At 38.4% G+C, this 22,905-nt stretch overlaps 1 protein-coding gene across 1 annotated transcript in view; it reads right to left on the minus strand.

Annotated features, from left to right (window-relative positions):
- The window catches only part of Dhc1 (dynein axonemal heavy chain 1), an 83,867-nt gene that overhangs the window by 33,878 nt on the left and 27,084 nt on the right, over positions 1-22,905 (minus strand). Inside the window, 8 exon segments of the mRNA XM_074100145.1 lie at positions 7,701-7,839; positions 8,458-8,606; positions 11,214-11,353; positions 12,139-12,193; positions 13,654-13,927; positions 14,609-14,812; positions 15,765-15,946; positions 17,364-17,511. Of these exon segments, the coding sequence (XP_073956246.1) occupies positions 7,701-7,839; positions 8,458-8,606; positions 11,214-11,353; positions 12,139-12,193; positions 13,654-13,927; positions 14,609-14,812; positions 15,765-15,946; positions 17,364-17,511 (1,291 nt within the window).

The raw sequence follows: 22,905 nt of genomic DNA on the forward strand, positions 1-22,905 counted from the left end.
CAAGTCTCCAATCAGACCACAAAGCTAATGCGCAGTCGTCAGAGGAGTCAGAAGTAAACTCTTCACCAGTCATGATGTCCTGGTTAGTCGCCACGCATTTCTTGACGTGCCGTGTTGGCGCAAACTTGAACCAACTTGATAAGCTAGACATGTCCATTCCAATCCAAGTACCTAAAATGACGCGTCCCTCAACAGATTATAAGATCTGCTGTCTAACTAGTCATAAATCATACATAATGATCTGATTTAGTTGACTGAGGTACGCGTCATATCTTCTATATTCTATTCTATTATATATATATCATATATTATTATTATTATATATTATATTTAATAATTTAATAAATAAAAATGAATCTTAAAATGTGTTGCTAAGCGCAAAACTCAGGAACGACTGGTCCAATTTCGCTAATTCTTTTTTTGTTGTGTTCGTTACTGTCAGGAGAAGGTTTTTATGAAAGAAAATACAGAAAAAAAATCAATGGGGGCGAAGCCGTGGTCAATAGCTAGTTAGCTTATATATGTCGGCGGCCGATCGTAAAATCCGCCAGATCACGAAATTCCTAGGCATATCATGAAATGGCGGCGTTTCATGTTGGCCATCCTGGCGCCCACCCGAAATTTGACTGATCGCGGGTAAAAATATCTGCTACTGGCTACTAACTCTGCCAAAAAAAGTAAGAAATTAAAAAAAAAACAAATTGGCGGGAACCTTGCGAATTTTCCGTGGACATTTTTTGAGAGTGCGAATGTAAACTTACAAAAATGGAATCATCGAGTGCTAGTGACATTTCTTTCCTATTAATTGTTTAGCATGAGTTTTTTTTTCGTCTACTATTCCTGTAATAGTTGAAAGAAAAGCAGATTATGCCCCTCGCATTAAGTGCCCTCGTGCATTTTAAAGCCCTCGCTGACGCTCGGGCTCCAAATCGGCACTCGGTGCAATAATAAATAACTTTCTGCTTGGTGCAACAATCTACGTTTTTTTATTGTTACCACTTAAAAATACTTCTTTCTTTCTTCCTTTAAAATTTAGTAGTTCTGTCTGTAGATAAAAAAGGTACGGACGGTTTTAAACTCTGCACGTTTACCTGATGCTACTTGCTCAGCTTGTGTGAGTTATTGGTGTCTCTATCACTCATGCCAGTACATCTAGTAGGTATATCTATTTCGCAGATAGGTATTGGGTCCGTTGGCTCTCCTGCACTCACTGATTACTGGGCTAGGAATCGATTATATTATCACCATTAAATATAAGGTAAACTCAAAGAACTAAAATAGCACATTGTGTCTTAAGGGCGGTAAATAAGTAATTACGAACGAGAGTCTATTAGAAGAATACGAGAGGCTTTAATGAGTCGATGTTCGTAATTCTAGTACCGCCCGTGCGACATAATATAATGTTTTTCATCATTTGCGAGTAAAATTGTATATTTGTAAAAGAACAACTAATATTTTTTTTTAAATTGCCGATAACGCTGGCTTCGCTATTGACAGCGCCAGCTCCCCGCCGCCCTCCCTCCGCAGCATGTGCAGCAGCACGCCATGCAGTAACAAACTCATTTACCGACCTTGGGCTTCATGACATGAAAATTAGTAGGGGCAATGACTCATTTACCGACCACGGGTTTCATGACAAGCACATTAAGATCGAGGGTTTTATTTGGGGGGTTGCAACCAAGGTAGCCTGCATGTTAAGACACTGTTTACGAGCAAGTGTGATGAAAAATACCATGGCGACACAAATTCGACATTTCAAATAAAACAAAACAAATGAAAAGCCTGGGAAAGAAATAACGCTCAAATTAAGTTCCATTAAAGTTCACACTCGTTTTTATTTAAATCCCCGTGGAATTCCCGCATGCGCAGTAGGACCTATCCGCCTTTACAGCAAAGAAGGGAGTTCGACTTGAGTTGGGCGTCACGCTGTGAAAAAAGTACCAGGATGGCATAATACACTTAGGGGCTGTTTCACCATCCATTGATTAGTGTTAACTGGCGGTTAGGTGTGATCCAAAACCTTCGCCTAAATTTAACTACTTTTACTATGCTAATACCTCCTCGAATCTTGTTATAATTTTTTTTTAATAACGATTTTTTTTGTAAGTTTTCACTATTGTGTGTGGACATAGCTGCAAATTTGCTCTAGTAAACCAAATTTCAGCTTGGATACTAGTAGTCGAAAAATTTATTGCAAATTTTGAAACCACAAAATCACTACGTAGGTACGAATTATTAAGTTACACAAAAGCTTTTAAAAATAATTACAGTTTATGTGTCAATTATGAGTTTTTGCAAGATTGTTTTTTAACAATAGAAAGCAATGATGAACAGCAATCTAGTGCAGTGCACATGGTGGTCCCGTTAAACGTTGTTTCTGAGATATTAAATTAAATAACTCTAAGGGGCTGTTTAAATGTGATGCCGTCTCCGTCTATTCGAACAAAACAAATAGACACGGCATCACATTTAACCGTCACTTAACACTAATCAATGGATGGTGAAACAGCCCCTAAGAGTAGGTAAATACTGGTAAATACAAATACCTAAACTTGGAAGATTCCGTACACAATCCTTAGAAAAACATTACTTGATTTCTTCGTAATGGCTACGGGTACGGCTACGGCTTGTCAAATCGACACAGTAAATTATGAAGGTCAACTGCGTGGTATTCAAATACAACACAGCTACCAGGAATGCATAGGATGCAAGAACTAATACTGTTTACCTATTATACCTAGTGCCATCCACGCAGACGCGTGATTTTTTCAAAATTAGACATTAATATCATTGTAATAAGAACCACGGCACGCATCATCATGAATACCCATAGACCGAGTGGACATGGATATAACCGTTAAAAGGTCGTGTATACATAACTTTTGCACTTTGGCTGTATTCATAACTTTGTTGCTGACTGCTGCTGAATTTTGATTAAAAAGTTCAAGAAATATCTAAGCTTTAAAACGGTTAAGGTACTTTAACTTCATTTTTATTTACAACGCAACGTGCATCTTCTACTAGCAATAATAGACAATACCGCGGCTATCCGTAGTAACGACCTTCTAGTGTATTAATCGCACCTAACTTCCATTAAAAATAACAATACTATAAGAGTTATAGAATACTAAGCTTAAAAGTCGCTAGGGTACTGCTAACGGCCTTTTAACTTATTATTCTTCGTCGAATAATATTCACAAATCCTAAGCTATAACATAAAAGCCTCCACAATTAATACTATTTATAATTTTTGTATAATGAAAGTATATACATAAAAAACGTGATTTTTTTATCTAAATTTTAATGTAATCATAATTTTTGTAAGTCAATTTATGCCTAAGATACAGGTATTTAAAATTTTGAAAAGTTTTTGCCGTTTTTCTCGAAAGTTACTTTTGTCACTTTGCCGCCTTCTTCGGTAGTACGGCAGAGCAGCATTATGCCAGCATGGAGGTTTGGAGGTAAGTATTACGCATTACAATCTCCTTGTTTACCAGTTCGTGAATACAAAGGAGCGCCATTCGATTTTTAGGGTTCCGGAGCCAAAATGGCAAAAACGGAACCCTTATTGTTTCGCCATTTCTGGCTGTCTGTCCGTCCGTCCGCAGCTTTGCTCAGGGAATATCAATGCTAGGAAGCTGTAATTTTGCACGGATATTATGTAAACTATGACGACAAAATGGTACAATAAAAAAGTAAACAAATTTTTTTTTAGGGTATTTCCCCACCCCAATCCCATAGACGTAAAGTGGGGGTGATTTTTTTTTCTCATCCAACCCTATAGTGTGGGGTATCGTTGAATAGGTCTTTTAAAACCATTAGGGGTTTGCTAAGACGATTTTTCGATTCATTGATTTTTTTGCGAAATATTCAACTTTAAAGTGCAAATTTTCATTAAAGTCGAGCGTCCCCTCCCCTCTAAAATCTAAACCGGAGGGTGGAAAAATTTGAAAAAAATCAGGATGGTAGTTAAGTATATCAAATTTTCAAGGAAAACTATAACGGCTAAATTTGCTTGTGAATTATTATTAGTTTTACTCTTAAATAGGAGACTAAGGTATAAAATATATACCTAAACTTGTAAGATTCTGTATAATACGAAATCCTTAGAAAAATATTACTTAATTTTTTCGTAATGGCTACGAAACCCTATTTTGGTTGTGTCCGACACGCTCTTGGTCGGTTTTTACATTTACTTACATCCTTAATCGAAATTTACAACACGGATTTCAAGTTAAAAGAAGCACATGCGCAATGCGGCTTCGCCTATGTGGATAAAACAGGGAGTTAAACGGCAACCGGAGAAAAAACTACCAGGAGATTATAATCCGCGAGAGGTGTCCTTGAACTCTACTTCTCTGATTTACATGCATTGACTGGGGTCGTCGCAAGAATGTCTTGTTAGGACAGTCAGAAGCACTTATGATTGTGTAGAATCACACGCCCAAAACACCGAAAATTAATAGAAAAAGGTTTGTGTTTGATGTTAGGAAAATGGCTGCATTAAAATCGATAGGCAGTTAAGTAGAGCCATGGACCGAAAGGTTGGAGTTCCTGCGCAATACTGCGCATGTCCAGAGTAGGTATGTACAATACTACCCAGTAAGGCTTCATTAAAAATAAAGGAGAATAATTACGGAATATAATATTCGTAATCTTAGAAAATAAGAAAATCTTTCTAATTTTGCTAGATCTTTTATTTAATGGACATATTTGATTTTAAACTACTGAATTAACCGTACCAGATTGTACCGTTGACCAGCAGTGGTGTAGCGGTATAGCACGCGGAGTGAACAATTTCCTGTCGCGATTTTTAAAGATTCTTCAGTTTCAAAACGGAAATGTGGAAATGAACTAGCTCTAACTAAATACAAGGTGACTATGATTCTCCATTTTAAAGAATGGTTGGGGCCGCAAGAATAATGGTGCGACGAAGGTAGATATCATGTTGGTCACTATAATTCTATCGTCGGTGGTACTGCATGCAATACCGCATAACTGCATAACTAGCATTATCCATAAGGTATAATTTTCACTGCTCTGACATTGTACTGTTCCGACGCTATGTAAAATGTCTAAAACGTAGGTCACAAAAAAGCGGACTAAGTGATTTGCATGGGAGAAATTTGTGTCTAGACTCCTGTCCAGTGGTGGTGTAGGGGTATAGCACGCAGCATGGAATGCTGAGGACCTGGGTTCGATTCCCAGCGCTGGTCTCTTTTTCTGGGTTTTTCTGTGCATCCATGTTTCAGTTTGTATTTTCGTTGGATTTCACGGGATGACCGTAAAAGTAACAAATTTGAAGTTGAAATAAAGAAATACAAAAAGACTTCAAAAACCAATCTTAATTATAGGTGGAGTCATAATAAGCGGATCTCGTACTAGGGTTGGAACCTTTGAGCTACTGATTATCATATTGACATTCCATACATCTGCAAAAGAAATTATAGCGAAATTGAATATGAAAAAGTCCCATCCTGGTATGCGATGCGGTTCGGTTTCGTTGACTGTAGGTACTGTAAGTACTGGATGCCATCGATGTGTGATTCATTTTATTCATTGGCCTACTTTAGCGTGCTAGGCTCCCATATTTTATGAGAGCCTGGTACTTCGTTCGTAGAATGCGACCCGATCCAGGGACAGATCAATTTAGGTTAGGTAGGTAGCAGCAGGCCTGAAAGGGACGCATCTATATAGGCGTACCCACGTGATCATTTTATGAATGAACATGAAAATTGACCAATAAGCTTTCAGGAATTTGGTCACGGAAGAATGAAAACAAGGATTTGGATAGTACCTAATGTCGTGGGTAAATAAAAACAATCAAAAGTTTACGTGTTAAAGTGAGTGTGTATTATGTCTAATGTGTGTATTTTTTTGAATAATATTAATAATTAAAGTTTACTGCATAAACCATAAAGCCGAGTTTAGACTTGCAAGAAAAATCGTGCAATTTGCAATACATTGCGAGGCCGTAAAGCCAACGAGTTTGTCGGGGTCAATCGAACGCCGCCACATACACACACATTACATTACACACACATTACATTTAATGCAACTTGCACGATTTTTCTTGCAAGTCTAAACTTATGAAGTGTCAATGTCTTTCGAGTTCTCTTTATATCGACTATTGACTTGTAGCAATCAACAGTGTATCACTATGGAAGGGTCCTGTAACACAGGGACATCCTACCACGGGGCCCTTAGTTGTAACTCTTTTGTAAAATAACAAACTATTGGAATAAACACTTTTTCATTTTCATTTTCATCTCTATAACTTTGAAATGTTTTTTTATGTAGATCAAATTAGGCCGTTTATAATTTTTAAGTTGTAGAATATTCAAATTGGGGGAATATTTAAAAACCGGCCAAGAGCGTGTCGCACACGCCTAAGATAGGGTTCCGTAGCACATTACGAAAAAAATCAAGCAATATTATGTGCGTTATAATATAACAATTAAAACACTACAGTCTTAAAATCTATTACCAGAAAAAGATCGTATCTTCACGGCACTTACGTTCTTTTGTTGAGAAGCGCAGTTTTTCGGCAATAAATCAAAAACGGTATATCCGATCATGTTGTGACCAATTTTCGTTGAAAGTATTTATTAAGCGTTACCTTTCCTTTTTTTTCAGGACAAGATTTTATTGATATACATCTTGTAGTTTTCGAGTAAAATGACAGATAGACAGACAGACGGACTTGACGAAACTAAAAGAGTTCCGTTTTTGCCATTTTGGCTCCGGAATCCGAAAAATGATTTCCCCATGAGCGAGGGGCATTGGCTAGGATGTGTACCAAAAATTTACCTAGCATGTACCAGGAGAACATAAATTCTAAGAGCTAAGATAAATATACAGTATAGACACCTACCGGCTGCACGATATAACTTTTGCACAACGACCTGCGTGACGCACCAAAGAGAGCGGGAAAATTCGTTGACATTTCAGTGTTCAATGGTATCACACAGATGGCGTTGGTGTCAACTTTACTTTAGCATAGTTAAACTGACCACGGCGGGATAGAAAACAGAAGTGCGCAAAATTCATTCATCTAGAAAGGGATGCCAAGCCAATGATCATTATAATAACCGAAACCGAACCTGTGCTTAATAGAGTCTTTAATTAAAGACTCTTTCAGAGTCTAACGCAGGGTTTCTCAAACTTATGGCTCCACGTACCCCTGTTAAAGTTTCTAACCCCTGCCTCCCAAAAAGATAGTAATTTTTATTTCAATCATCATCATAATATAATGTATATTAATTATTTCAATAAAAGGTAAGTAACAAATATAGGTAAGAATCATCTTGCCAACGAAAATACAAACTGAAACAAACAACAACAAATAACAAACAAATAAGTAACAAATTTGGAGTTGAAATAAAAAATACAAAAAGACTCCAAAAACCAATCTTAATCATCTTGCCGTTCTTGCAGCCACCATCACGTAAACCTTGTCGCGAACCCCCTCCCGTCGAATAGCGAGCCCCTAGGGGTTCGCGTACCCCACTTTGAGATACCCTGGCCTAACGTTTCTGACGCTCGCGATCGCAATAAAATGACAGTTTTTGAAAACGATGCGGCCTCTGTATACGTAGAGTCATTCACGATGACGCGTGCCGTGGTTCTTATTACATGGACATTAATGTCTAATATTGATAAAATCACGCGTCTTCGTAGATGGCACAAGATATACCTACCTTCGTCTTTAACTGTCTCCGCGTCAGCGAACTGCTTGATGATTAAGTCCAGCGAACGGCGAGTGACTTTGATCAGGACGTCGATGACCTTCCGGCTGTAGTAGCGACGCATCTCGTTTACTGCGTTCTTGACCATTTCCTACAAGAATTTTAAATTTTAAGAGCGTTTATACCTGCTGAGCTGGCAACGTTGCATTTTTGTTAGTTTTCTCGATTATTCCATAAAAATTGAATGAAAATTAAAAAACGAATTAATGTTTACTAACGATTTTTGAAGAAAATAAAAGTAAAACGAATAATTATTGTAGTAGACACATCCATACCAATTTTATAAATTCGACAGTGTGTGTGTTTGTGTGTATGTTTGCCCGTCTTTCACGTCGAAACGGAGCGACGAGCCGAACGGATTTTTGGCATAGAGATAGTTTATGGGCCAGAGAGTGACATAGGCTATTTTTTATCCCGAAAAAATGCACAGTTCCCGAGAGAAAAGCGCGCGATAGCCGAATTCTACGCGGGCGAAGCCGCGGGCAAAAGCTAGTTATCTTATATATTAAGAAGATTTGTATCAGACCACATTTTTAATTTTCATTAAATTTTTATGGAATAATCGAGAAAAACTAACAAAAATGCAACGTTGCCAGCTCAGCAGGTATAAACGCTCTTAATTAAAAAAACTTTCTAATCTCGCATGTCTAAATGGGGCTTATGCTCTGAGTAACTGGTGTCCGCCGCTTACTAGGGCAGCATAACGCACCTGCATGCTCTTCGAGAGCCCGCCAGCAGGCATGGAAAGCAGCCGGTGCGGGCTTTCGAAGCACTCCCATACTGCTGACCAGTCCTGTTGCCCGCTTGATGTGGACTCGTTCAGAGTCGACGCCTGGCCACTACCTCCTTGGGCTTCGTCTAAACAAGTTTATAAAAAAAGTTTTGATAAGTAAACTAGTTTCTTTGATTGAGAGCGTTTATACCTGCTGAGCTGGCAACAGTGGCAACGTTGCATTTTTGTTAGTTTTTCTCGATTATTCCATAAAAATTGAATGAAAATTAAAAATGTTTTCTGATAGAACACTTCTTAATATATAAGTTAATGTGTCTACTCCAATAATTATTCGTGATAGACTTTTATTTTCCTTAAAAACGAATCAATGTTTATGACCGGTTTTTAAAGAAAATAAAAGTCTATAACGAATAATTATTGGAGTAGACACATTAACTTATATACTAAGAAGTGTTCTATCAGAACGAAATTTTCATTCAATTTTTATGGAATAACTGAGAAAAACTAACAAAATAGCAACGTTGCCAGCTCAGCAGGTATAAACGCTCTTAACAGTAGCGTAAGTACTTAAAGGTCTCTCGTGTCAGACGCAGACAGGGTGTCAAATGGAGTTTCGACGGCGAGCGGTTGGTTACCGAAACGTGCTAGTGGGCATAGTATATTTTTTTTCGATACAAAGAATATATTTTTGCCTGCCACGTTCCTATTACGTTCATGGCATGATAGGTAGAGTCCCTTAAATAATTAGATCTTCAAATCTCGTAAGTACCTACTTTACTTTAACCCGCTCGGCCCAAACATGGTACTCCACTTTAAAACCCCTTTTTATGCGATGATTGTATAAAAAACTAACTATTTCATAGCACAATTTAAAAACGATGCAAATATAAGTGCAGGTTGCTACTTATTAATATTCGTAGCACATCTATCTACGGCGTAGCACCAAGCTCTACGACTTTCGTAGCAAAGTCATGAATAAGCATTATTGTTTGATTTGTTCGACAAAAGGTATTTTTTAGGGTTCCGTAGTCAACTAGGAACCCTTATAGTTTCGCCATGTCTGTCCGTCTGTCTGTCTGTCTGTCCGCGGATAAGCTCAGATACCGTTAGTACTATAAAGCTGTAGTTTGACATGAATATACTTATCAGTCACACCGACAAAGTGGTACAATAAAAAAAGAAAAAAAAATTTTTGGGGTTATCTCCCATAGACGTAAAGTGGGGGTGATTTTTTTTCTCGACTAACCCTATATTGTGGGGTCGATACCCCACAGATAGGTATTTTAAAACCATTGGGGAGTTGCTAAGATAACTTTTCTAATCAGTGATCTGTTTGCGAAATATTCAACTTTAAATTGCAAATTTTCATTGAAATCGAGCGTCCCCCTCCCCCTGTAAAATGTAAAATGTTGGATGGAAAAATTTGAAAAATTTCAGAATGGTAGTAATTATATCAAATTTACAAGGAAAATTATGGCGGCTAAGATTGCTTGAGAATTATACTAATAATTCTCAAGCAAGCAAGGATTTTGTGTTGTGTACTGAATCTTCCAAGTTTAAGTATAGGTATTTTATACCTTAGGCTGCTATTTACTCTTAAACTTAGTAGTATACAAAATCCTTAGAAAAATATTATTTGTTTTTTTCGTAATGGCTACGGAACCCTATCCTGGGCGTGTACGACACGCTCTTGTTTTATTTTATATTTGGTAGAGTACCTGCCCACCTATCTCTTATAAGTTTGCCGTGCTACTTACGGGACCCTGTATGTCATTATCAATTCATTGGATGGTAACTTCATACGAACGCGAACGGCAATATTATTATTAGGGCCCGGAATTTTGCGTGCGGCTATTAACAGATTGTAGGGAGAGAGCACGGCTTTTTATCGATGTTATCGACAAATCGACAGTTTTTTATTTATGCTTCTGTTAAATAAAACCTCAAACTTTCCGATGATACGTACAGTCGAACAAATTGAAGACCTTTGTGTTACTAATTTCATGTTGACATCTCATACTTTTGTCAAGGAAATCATAGTGAAATTGATTATCAAAAGGCTCCGCCCTGGGTCATGATTCAATTTGTTCGACTGTACTTTTTTCAGCGGTCAAAATTCTAAATATCGGAAAGTTTAACCCGTTTAAATTGCCTTATTGAAATCACTATAACTACGAATACATATTATATATATATAAAGAGTTGATAACCTAAGTAGGTATTTGCTTGTAAGTGTTAATTTATTTATAGATTATTATTCGATAATAGTTGGTCTATCGCTTATTTGCTCTCTACCTACAATGTCAAAACCAGCACGCAAATGTCTAAATTATTAGCTCTTAGCATCAGCTATAAGCTCGAAGTCTGCTTGATATCGGGGCACTTGCTGAGCCACTCCTCCACTATGTGGTGGTCTCTTCCGGCGCTCCACAATCACAGGCTGCGGACAAGAAGCCCCATTTTTTCAGGTTGTGGTTGCATCGGGCCATACCCGAACGGATACGGTTCAGCGCCACCCAGATCCCACGGCGCTCCCCGAAGCCACTCGGCAACTCAGTTGGGTCAAGGGTAGGGTCGCCATCCTGCTCAAGCCACTGTTTTTTTCATAGATAAATTAACCGCATTGATAATAGTTGGGTCTATCGATAATATCGATGGAAAGCGGTGCTCTCTCCCTACAATCTGTCAAAAGCAGCACGCAAAATTCCGGGCCTAAATGATTATGGCCTTACCATCAGCTATAAGAAACTCGAAGTCTGGATTGATTTCAGTGGGCTTGATTTGCTGGGCCGCTTTTTTAATCAGGTCCAGTACCTCTTCCACCGCCTCTTCAACCATCAAACTCTTGCGGTTCAACTCTACGCACCCATTGCTGTGAAATACACACTTGCATTTTATGTAACCCTGGTATCAATCGAACGTATCGATTGTTATAGAGATAGCAATATTATAAGACAATTAGGGGCCGTTTCACCATCCATTGAAGTGTTAACTGACGGTTAAATGTTATGCCGTCTCCGTCTATTCGAACAAAATAAATAGAGACGGCATCACATTTAACCGTCAGTTAACACTAATCAATGGATGGTGAAACAGCCCCTTAGACACGAATCGTCTAGGTTGGCCCTAGTTGTTGTCCGCTACACCGTCCGCGTTTATCGCTATCCTGTGGGAACTATGCAATTTTCCGGGATATAAACTATCCTATTTCCTTTCCAGAGACTCAATTCATCTAATTCCATCATTCATCTAAATCGGTTCAGCGGTTTAGACGTGATGAGGTGACAAACAAACGACCAGGCTTCCAGTGTGATTAATATTTTTTTAATTTCTTGAAAGTTTTCCACAGTTTCCGTATGCAATACAATACAATACAATAACTCTTTATTGCACACCAACTCAGTAAGCAGTAGAGAAAACACAGGTATATATACATAGATATTTTCTAAGGTAAGCAATAGGCGGCCTTATCGCTTCAGAGCGATCTCTTCCAGGCAACTTTTACAATGCACAGAAGTAAGGAATAAATTTTAGCCGGTGGTGCAATTTACAGTAGATTAGAGCAGTATCAAGAATACATAGATTTTTTTAACAAAAAAGTAAAACCGACTCGAATCTCCGAATATGGCAGATCTCTCGAATGGACGTGCGACTTACCGACAGCCTGTTTCAACGTGTTCGATGAACTCTTCCATGGACCAGGGTGTTTCTTCTGAAAGCAAAAAGTGCGTTTAGATTTGATTTTCTTCTTAGAGAACCAATATCAAAACCTGAATTTAGGTAGTGTAGGGGGGTATTTACCGCTAACATATTCAACTAGCTTGAATGTCGAGGCAAATAAAATCTTACACATATGTGTAGGTAAGTTATGGAAAAAGTTAGAAAGTAGCTGAGAAGTTACATGGATTTTCACAGAAATACTACGTATGAGGTACAATTTCAGTTTTTCTGGCTTTTAAATTTATACTTGGTTTTATGATTTAAATTCGGGTTTTGTTTCGCGTACCTTGATTTTAGAGTAGCTCGATGTTTCGGCACAGTTGCATGCGCCATGATCACCTCGTCGTCGTCGTGAACATGGTCGTTGCGCATGCAACTGTGCCGAAATATCAAGCTTCTACTAATCAAGGTACGCGGAACAAAACCCGAATTTTAATCGTCAAATTAGTAATATTTACCGCGATAGTCTAAAACCTAAAACACCATTATGGTTTTCGGTAGGGCGGCCCAAGATTTCTGCCGTAGCAACTAAATAGATTCCCACAATGTTGTCCAATTTTTTAGGTGATTTCATACATGACAAGTAGGTACATTAACGCTATAAAATACAGTCATCTGCATTAATATCTGCCATAACGAAGCGTGCAAAAATCAGACAAGTCCTACAGGCCCTAGGAATAAAAGTTGTAAATAAATGATTGATTGATTAATATCATTTGATATCCAGGTCAGTTATTTTACGCACATTTTTCTGTGTCAGATATTGGCGCTGGTGACAGTAGACTAGTGAAGTGGTGCATTAAGAACAATAAAACCACTCACGTGCTTTGAGCAACTACGGTTGCCAAATATATTTTAGCAAAATGCTTCTGGCAACCAGTGGTTGCCAGACATACACTGCGTCGCCATTGCAGCGCAAGACAAGAGCAATACGGTATTTGACAACTTCTGATTTTGCCATATCTTAATATTATTATGAAAATATAGATATACAGATAGTGTTTAGCGAAGAGAAAATTTAAATCGGTTGAAAATTGGATTTATAGTGATTTTTTGAAAAATCTATATACCTGTCTCTTTCTCAAACGCTATTCTCTATGCAGCAAGTATGGCGGTACTGGCGTGTGACGTCACATGCCAGTATGTCTTTCTTTGTCTAATCTTGAATTTCAAACCTTTATAACTTTGTTATTTGTACAGGTAGCTTAAAAAATATTTTTCTATTCGATAACAAGCATTGTGTAGTTTTAATTTATAAGACATATACAAAATAGTCAAATACCGTATTCATGGCCGTTTTCTATTTTCACGCGAGCAGCTGAGTGGATAAGAATCATTTATTCGCTAATCGGAAACCAGTTTTGTAGTAGCTGGAAACAAGAAGACAGAACAGTCGTTTCCTTTCAAGAGTTGCGTACCGAAAATATTCATTACACGCTACTGCTGACTTACCCGGTAAGCTTATCAATGACACCTCTTGCATACCAGACAGCACGTATATAATCCTATTAGTGTATATATCGTGGACTCTCGTCACCAGGACATCAAAGCTTTTGATGGCTGCGTTGGCGCGGTCAATGAACTCTTCCCAGTCTTCGCTGGTCCATGTTACGGAACGAAGACCGGGGAGCAGGAGGGAAGAAAGGCGCACTACTTGAGGCAGAAAGAGAGGGCGTACTTCTAGTTTGACTCTACGAACTGTGCGCAGGTAGTCCTCCAATAGAAACTAGAAATAATGAAATTATATTGAACTAATGTGACCAACATAAATAAAATATAATTAATAATTACGAGTAAACTTTCGTTATTGTCACTGGTAAGGCCCAGGCTGCACTACGGCTAAACCGTCGCGGTTTTTAACCGTGTAGCTTTGTGAATCAAGTAAACTGATCCAAGCGGCCGCATTGGCGGTTTTAAGTTTACTAGCATAAAAAGTCACGCGGTTAAAATCCGCTGTGGTTTAGCCGTAGTGCGGTGTCGGAATAAGTCTTAAATATTGCTAAAAAACTCGGCGTTTTGGCCACCATCCATCCCAGCCTATAATGTCCCACTGCTGGGCACAGGCCTTGAAAAAGTCAGAGGTGCGAGCAGGGGTTTGAACCCACGATCATATACTTGAGAGGCCATAGGTCAAACCACTCAGCTACCAGGGCTATTTTTGCCACATCGCAAAGTACGAGTACCTAACCAAACAATGAGACAATATACAGACAGACAGCCATAATGAACTATTTCTCAAACATGCTCGGAAAAGTATGTCACGAAACGGAGGCATGAAGTTTCTCATTTATAGCTCCCTACATAACTTCTTGGCCTAGGCCATCAAGTATGTATGAAAATCCATTATTGTCCGCTACTCTAACTTTTTAAATTTTCTTACTAACATTAAACTGACAAAGGCACTGACCACTAAAGAATCGTTGACCAGCGTGAAGTAATTCTTCTTAGCGTACAATGAATGGCAGACTATTGGCAGCTCGACGTCCATCTTGACCAGGCAATCAGACTCTCTGATAAGTAGTTTGATCGTGTGGTCCAAGTTCACACTGATGCGTCCGGTGTCATCGATTTTCAGTAACGTGTTGTTTAGGCAGTCGTCGACGTCCCATAACTGCAGATGATTATGATTGCTCTTTCAACGCTATGATATCCTGGTATTCCTGGTATCATTTTTTTTATAATGGTTTATCGTTACTACTTTGAAAAAATTTCGTTTTCTCAAACATAACATGATATTGACGTTGTGTTACAAATAATAGGCCGGGAAGTATCGCGCTGCATGCGCTGCGGCTCGGATGCCGGCGCGCGGTCACTCCAGCGGCCTGCAAAGAGATTTCATACAACTTTCCCGGCCGCTGGCCGGCAAGCGACCGTCTTTTGTTTCAACGCGCGCTCGGCAGCACGGTCCGCGCCAGCACCGCCGCGCCAGCAGCCAGCGATCGCGACACGCGCGCACCCTACAAGGCGACCAGACTAGCGTTCCGCCAGCTTTATTTCTTGTTTTTTATTTTATCTCATGTCATGTTTGACAAGTCTCGGCCGGAACGTGGGGTTGCCGGTCTTACATCCCTATATCCGCTTGTCTATATCTGCTTGGCCGGCACCCCTTACTTCCCGTCCTCTACAGTAATGTACAATTATAGAACATTACTGTAGAGGCCGGGAAGTAGCCGGTCGAGCTTGTATAGTGCTTTCTCAACATTACATGAAATAAAATAACAAGAAATGAAGCTGGCGGGACGCTAGTCTGGTCGCCCTGTTGTATACGCGCGTGTCGCGCTGGCTGCTGGCGGGCGGCGGGCGGCTGCGGCGGTGTTGCTGTGCGTGGGCCGCGTGCGTGCCGCAGAGCGCGCGTTGAAACAAAAGACGGTCGCATTGCCGGCCAGCGGCCTGCAAGTTGTATGAAATCTCTTTGCAGGCCGCCAGAGTGACCGCGCGCAGGCTGCCGCAGCCGAGCCACAGAGCCTGCAGCGCGATACTTCTCACCCTATTATTTGTAACACAAAGTCAATATTTCATGTCATGTTTGAGAAAAATTATTTGTACCAGGATCACATACTTACGTTCTGGTTCATCCACACAGCGCGCATGGTCTGATCGTAATTCGTAATGAGCCCTCGGGTGCTACCGTACTTGCGCATGACATCGGCAGCGGCCGGCAGAGAGCGCAAGACCGCATGCGCGGACACGCTCTCTACTGTCTCTGTCATGTTGTGGAGGAGGCATCGGGACCATTTTATGCGACCTGTGGGTGGACATTATATTAAGAATAAGAATGGGGGATAAAATAGGGGGATGGGAATAGGGAACGGATGAAAATTTTAGAAACGCTTCAAACTTTTTTTATCGATAGGAATAACCTTTTTTAATTAACAGAAAAAATAACAGATTTTACATACTTTGCTACTACAGCCTTCTCCATATTATTATTTGACTTCCTCCAAGACACTACGGCTTAAGAGCGTTTATACCTGCTGAGCTGCAACGTTGCATTTTTGTTAGTTTTTCTCGATTATTCCATAAAAAAATAATGAAAATTAAATATGTGGTCTATTAGAACTGTTCGTAATATATAAGTTAATGTGTCTACTGCAATAATTATTCGTGATAGTTTTAATTTTTTTGAAAACGAACATGTATTTTTATTAACGGTTTTTAAAGAAAATAAAAGTCTATCACGCATAATTATTGCAGTAGATACATTAACTTAGGTATATATTAAAAACAGTTCTAACAGACCACATTTTTAATTTTCATTCAATTTTTATAGAATAATCGAGAAAAACTAACAAAAATGCACCGTTGCCAGCTCAGCAGGTATAAACGCTCTTAACTCTGACGCTTTTTATTAGTAGGCTCTGTGACTGTGCGTGTGCGTGCATGCGTGTGTGTGTGGCCTAATCAACCTCACTTAACCTATACTAATCTATTGATTTTACAATTACAAATAGGTACACAGTGATTCCGGAGACGTGACCTGAGCAAGACCTACAAAAAGAGGTTAAGGAAGCAGCTTTGAGTAGAGAGAAGTGGAGAGCCATCCATCGACTACACCGACAAAAGTGTAAGTTAAATAAGAAAGAAGAAATAGTAGATTGTTCAACAAGGGGCTAAAACAAGCCATAATGACACGGGATGTTTAGCTATAGTTCGAGCGGCATTATGGTTGTTTAGTCTCGCGTTAAACACTACTTTTCACGAATGCGAGGAAAAAAAACAATGTTTGTTCAAAATTGAAATAGCAAAAATGGTTGCACGGTTTCTTCTTTTCTTTTATTGTTTATGAAGTGACGTTTTAAAAGAAACTAATGGTACTATGCATAATAAAATGACTTAATCCTTTATATAATTGAATAGATTCGTATTCATAATCATTAATTGTGTTTCACGAAATTAAATCGTCTTTTTTTAAATTTTTGTACAGTTGTCATTTTGAGGTTATTTCCACGCCTAAAAATCCTCCATTCACAAACACCGTGTTGGCTATTTCGGGGTTTCTAACGTAAATTAAAAAAATACTGTAATCCCTAGAGAGTAAAAAGGAGCTTTAGTCCCGATATGCAGAGACCAAAGTAACATTTTAAGAGCATGATAAGTGAAAAAGACCATTATGTCTTTGTCCATTATTCTTCGCATGCTTTTAAAACATTACAGCAACTGACCGGCCACCGGCGAGTAATTCCGAGGCAGAGGGGGGTCGTCTTTCTGCTTCTTGAACATTTTAGTGATTTTGTCCACTTCTTTTTCGCAGTAGCGCAGCACGCGGTCATATTTCTCGCTAAGCTTCGTTATTTGGATCTTCTGGCTTACCTGAAGCAAATACTTAAATGAATTGTATGTACAATCAAGGAATTTAATTCATCGGCCATCATGGAACCTTTTCAAAGGAAAAGTCATTACGACTTTCCTTGTTAATTAATGCGGTGTCACTATGACGTTTACAGTGAAACGGTTCCATGGTGGGCAATGAATTAAAGTCCTTGATCGTACACTCGTCAAAAGTGCCTAGGGATATTTTTAGGGTTACGTACCCAAAGGGTAAAAACGGAAACCCTATTACTAAGACTTCGCTGTCCATTCGTCTGTCCGTCTGTCACCAGGCTGTATCTCTTGAACCGTGATAGTGTAAACGTGTACGTGTGTGTAGTGGGTAGTGACAGTTCAAATTTTCACAGATTATGTATAACTGTGGCCGCTATAACAATAAATACTAATAACCTAACTAAAAAAAGGTAGGAAAACCCCGACTTTGTCACTTCAAAGTTTAATATCTCAAAACCGGCTAAACCGATTTTGATGAAACATGTCTAAGAACCATCGCTAGAAAACTTGATTTCAAATAAAAAAACAGCATTCAAATCGGTCCACCCGTTCAAGAGCCACAGTGCCACAGACAGACACACAGCGGTTAAACCTATAACACCCCTCTTTTGCGTTGGGGGTTAATAAATTAAAACTCGATAAGCGCTTAAATTGTAGATACCAATATTATCAAATCAATACTAAGTATTAAAATTATTATTATAATAGGTACCTAGTAAAAAATAAAACCGGCCAAAAGCGTGTTGGACACGCCCAAGATGGGGTACATAGCCGTAACGAAAAAAACCTTTCGTAGCTTATTTATTTAACACTTACTAGTGATTACTCTCCTCGGCTTCGCACGCGTAAATCATTAGATACAAAACGTGGGGTAACGAGATAAAAAGTAGCGCATTAATTATTCCAGATGTCTACTTATCTACATTTAAAATTGCATCGAAATCCGTCTAGCCATTCTAGAATCCTCATCATTCGGTTTGGTTTGATTTTGTTACCTAGGGTAACAAACAAAATTCCCGTGGGAATTCCGAAAATTACATCATGGTTTATATTGACATTGCATTGAAAATAACCATGCCAAATTTCATGACTCTAAGCCCAGTGGTTGTTAATTCGAGATTTTATCCCTATCCCGTGGGAATATCAGGATAAAAAGTAGCCTAAGGTTATTTCTACATACCAAATGTCATCCAAATCCGTCCAGCCGTTTTAGCGTGAAGGAGTAACAAACATACACACACACAAGACATACAAACATTCATTATAATATTAGTAGGATTAGTAGGAAATAGGATTTTAGTAGGACGTGTTGTGGTTGTTTTATTATCTGTCCTATTTTATTCCAAGTGCGTGTTCAATCAATAAAAATGGCGCGCCATATTTAATCTAAGTATACATTTTATAAAATTACTGAGCAAAGCGGATTGATTTCTGCACCACAAAATGCAGTTTCCGACCTTATCACTGGAAGACTAATAAGACTTTAAATAATTGTGCAATATTTATACCTCTTGCTACCAGGGCACTACGACATCGAAGAGATAAATTGCACAATGCACGTCGCTGAAAACTAGTCGATATGCAAATCCATGCAGTCGTCTCACTCTATCCCATTTATTGCCAAGTGAGTTGGAAAAGGAATAGTGTAGGCGAAAAGTTCCCATCGTATAACATTATGGTGATCAAATCTGAAATATTTTTGCATAAATATATATTTATAAAGAAACAAACTGGTATAAACGGCTAACCTGACCTAACATCTTTTAATTCGTCTGCCTACAATATAGATATATCTTATTTCATCTTTTTGTATCGTATTGCGTCACGTATGCATGTATGTAAATATGTATACTAGATATACCTAGTAAATGCATTGTTTTGTGTGATACACATTGACAAAAATATTCGGTAGCGTCAGTAAATTTATTAAAAAAAAATCTTTTAATTACTTAGGTAATATAAAGAACCTGTATATCAATATTATTATTATTGATTATCTACACGGGTAAATATCGCGACCAGCTTTTATAGCGGATATAAATTATATCGAATAGTTTATGAAACTTTATGCTGATTTTCTGCTAATATTTAATTATCTTAACTCTTGATTATCTTTTAAACAGTAAGAGTTAGACAGTAAGTCTTAGAAAAATTAACACACTGTGAACTGTACACTGTCCCCTTAGAGTTAACGGATATCAAAAATAACACGGTGTATATGTCCAATTATACAACGAGGGCTTTTAAGCAGGCGAAATATTGCAAAATGACGTTAGTATCGTGAATCGTGACGTGAGTTACGGCTTTTTTGGGGGGTTGAGTCGACTTAAGAGAAGTCTCTTCGTTCCATTCTCCATACAAACGTAGTCCCGGTCTCATTTGAAAACTAGGCAACAGAAATAGATGAAATTTTGTAAGTATGGACTAGACGTAATTATCTATGCCTGTAATTTTTCAGATTTTCATATAACTGTGTAATATCAGAATTACAGGAGCTCAAAAGTTTACAAAAAAAGATGTAATTTTTGTACGAGAATTACAGACTAATAAAGCATTTTTACAAAAATCGAAAATCCACAGGCATAGAAAATATAATGAATATCTTGATTGTAAGATATCATTGATTTCTGTGCTATGCTTTTCGTATAATATGATGAAACCCAAAATTCAGCCGCCCAAATCTTGAAAAGCCTACAGCTATCTCGATATAAATTACGGACGTCGTTGAAGAAGGCACGGGGGAGCATGGGGGGGACGGCTGCGAGCGCTTATGTCACGAGCGATAAAGACAGCAATATCCCAACGCCTAACGCGGCCGCGCGGCCGGCAGAGAAACTTCTCTTAAGGGCCAACGACACTAAAGTAATTGCTTTTGTTAACTTATATTAGTTTTTAAAATGTTATGTGTGGTGCTTTAACTAGCTTTTGCCCGCGGCTCCGCCCACGTGGCATTCGGTTATCGCGCGCTGTTCCCTCGGGAACTGTGCATTTTCCGGGATAAAAAGTAACCTATGTCACTCTCGGGCCCATAAACTATCTCTATGCTAAAAATCACGTCCATCCGTCGCTCCGTTACGGCGTGAAAGACGGACAAACACACAAACACACTTTCGCATTTATAATATTAGTAAGTAAGTAAGTATGGATGAACTTTGTTTTACGTCACATAATTAATTATTGATTATCTTTTCATTTAAACAGTAAAGTAAAATAGTCGAGGCTGGGAATTTTCAGTTGAATGGAATTTTCACAATAAAACCTACAGCGGAGAAAGTTTTGAATTTTTTATAATATATTATATTAAGTAAGAATTCCTTGTTTTCCCTCAAAAATAATTAAAGACTTTTTTTTAAATGCCATTATACGACTCATAAAGTTATATCTTTAGAAAATTAATTTCTACACAGGAGACTTTTTATCCCATGACTACTTATTATTAATAAAAGCTGGTTTTAAGAAATCACCCCTAAAAAGAAGAGGTTTTTTTTATTAAGAAAACGAATATAATTAATTCCTGTACTCACATACAAAATTCAATAATGGTGATTTTTGTATTTTAGTATTGTAAAATTTTAAAAGTTAAGTGGCTATAGTGTCTTGGAGAAATTAACTTCATAACCCGTACCGTTGAAGTTACCGGAAATCAAAAAAAAAGACGGTGTATGTTTGTTCAAAAACAAACAAGTGCGCAATTTGAATTTGTGCGAAGTACGTACCGTGCAAGGCTGAACCACCAGGCAATCATGAAGACGTAAGAGTTATCTTATAATTCAATGAATACTGCAACGGCAATTCTGCGAAAATGCATTACATGCATATAAATGCAACCAATATCGCTGCTCCTGAAGGATTTAGAAGGATGGACCTAGTAAAGATCGGTATCTCTCGCTCTAATATATTTCAATTCGCATCTGAAAATGATATATTATGCTGACATTGTTTCGCAAACATAAAGTCCTATACAATTTTAGGTTTTCAATTCAGTGGCCTTAGATACATAGCCTAAAATGTCGTAGTTATAAAGTAACTAGCAGTTACCCGCGACTCCGTCCGCGAAGTATTCGTTTATCGCTATCTCGCGGGAGCTATGCAATTTTCCGGGATAAAAATTATGCTATGTCCTCCTCCGAGACTCAAACTATCTGTGTACCAAATTTCATCTAATTCGGTTCAGCAGTTTAGACGTGATTGAGTAACAAACATCTAAACATCCAAACATAGGTATTTACAAACTGTCTCATTTATGTTATTAAGTAGGATATTATAAAGAGAAAAGAATTTGTGTTAGGATGTTTGTTTGTACCTAATGCATAAACTTAAAAATCACTGAACCGATTTTAAATATTCTTTCATTCACCTAATATTAGCGGGTGTTAACTACGTCACATTATATCCCGTGGGAACATGTGAAGTTCCCACGTGATACAGAAGAAGATGCGGGCAACTGCTGGTCTATTATGCCTTCATTCGAAAAACCGACACCCAACCATAGTCTTGCTTGATTTTTTAAAGACCAAAACTATTTTTAACCGGCTTCAAAAAGGATGAGGTTCTACGTCCGATTTTAGAGATCGCATTTTTAGAGTTCCGTACCTCGAAAGGAAAAAACGGAAACCTTATAGGATCACTTTGTTGTCCGTCCGTCCGTCTGTCAAGACCCTTTTTCTCAGGAACGCGTGGAGGTATCAAGCTGAAATTTATATCAAATACTCAACTCTACTGTCCCTTAGAGCTGTGAAAAAATCAAACTTCTAAAACAACGCAATCAAAAGATACAGCCGTTTATGCTGCAAATTTCCGCAACTTTTCGAAACTCGCAAGGGAATCAAAACCTACAGGTACTTCCCGTGAACTCAGAATCTTGAAATTTGGTACAAAGCAACGTCTTATACTCGTAGCACAGATAAAGGAAAAATTGCGAAAACCATACATTTTTAGTTACATCATATAATAAAAATATTAATACGGAACCCGCACTTGGCCTTTTTTATATTTAAGTATATAAGTATGATTATTCGTTGCCTAGTACCCGTAGTACAAGCTTTGCTTAGTTTGGGACTAGGTCAATTGGTGTCAAGTGTCCCATGATATTTATTTTTTATTTTATTATTATTATTATTATTATTTATATCATCATCCCAGCCTATATACGTCCCATTGCTGGGCACAGGCCTCCTCTCAGAACAAGAGGGCTTGGGCCATAGTTCCCACGCGGGCCCAGTGCGGATTGGGAACTTCACACGCACCATTGAATTGCTTCGCAGGTTTGTGCAGGTTTCCTCACGATGCTTTCCTTCACCGCATAGCTCGTGGTAAATTTCAAATGTAATTCAGCACATGAATTTCGAAAAACTCAGAGGTGCCAGCCGGGGTTTGAACCCA

Source organism: Choristoneura fumiferana, chromosome Z (assembly GCF_025370935.1).
Source record: "Choristoneura fumiferana chromosome Z, NRCan_CFum_1, whole genome shotgun sequence".
Classification (NCBI taxonomy): domain Eukaryota; kingdom Metazoa; phylum Arthropoda; class Insecta; order Lepidoptera; family Tortricidae; genus Choristoneura; species Choristoneura fumiferana.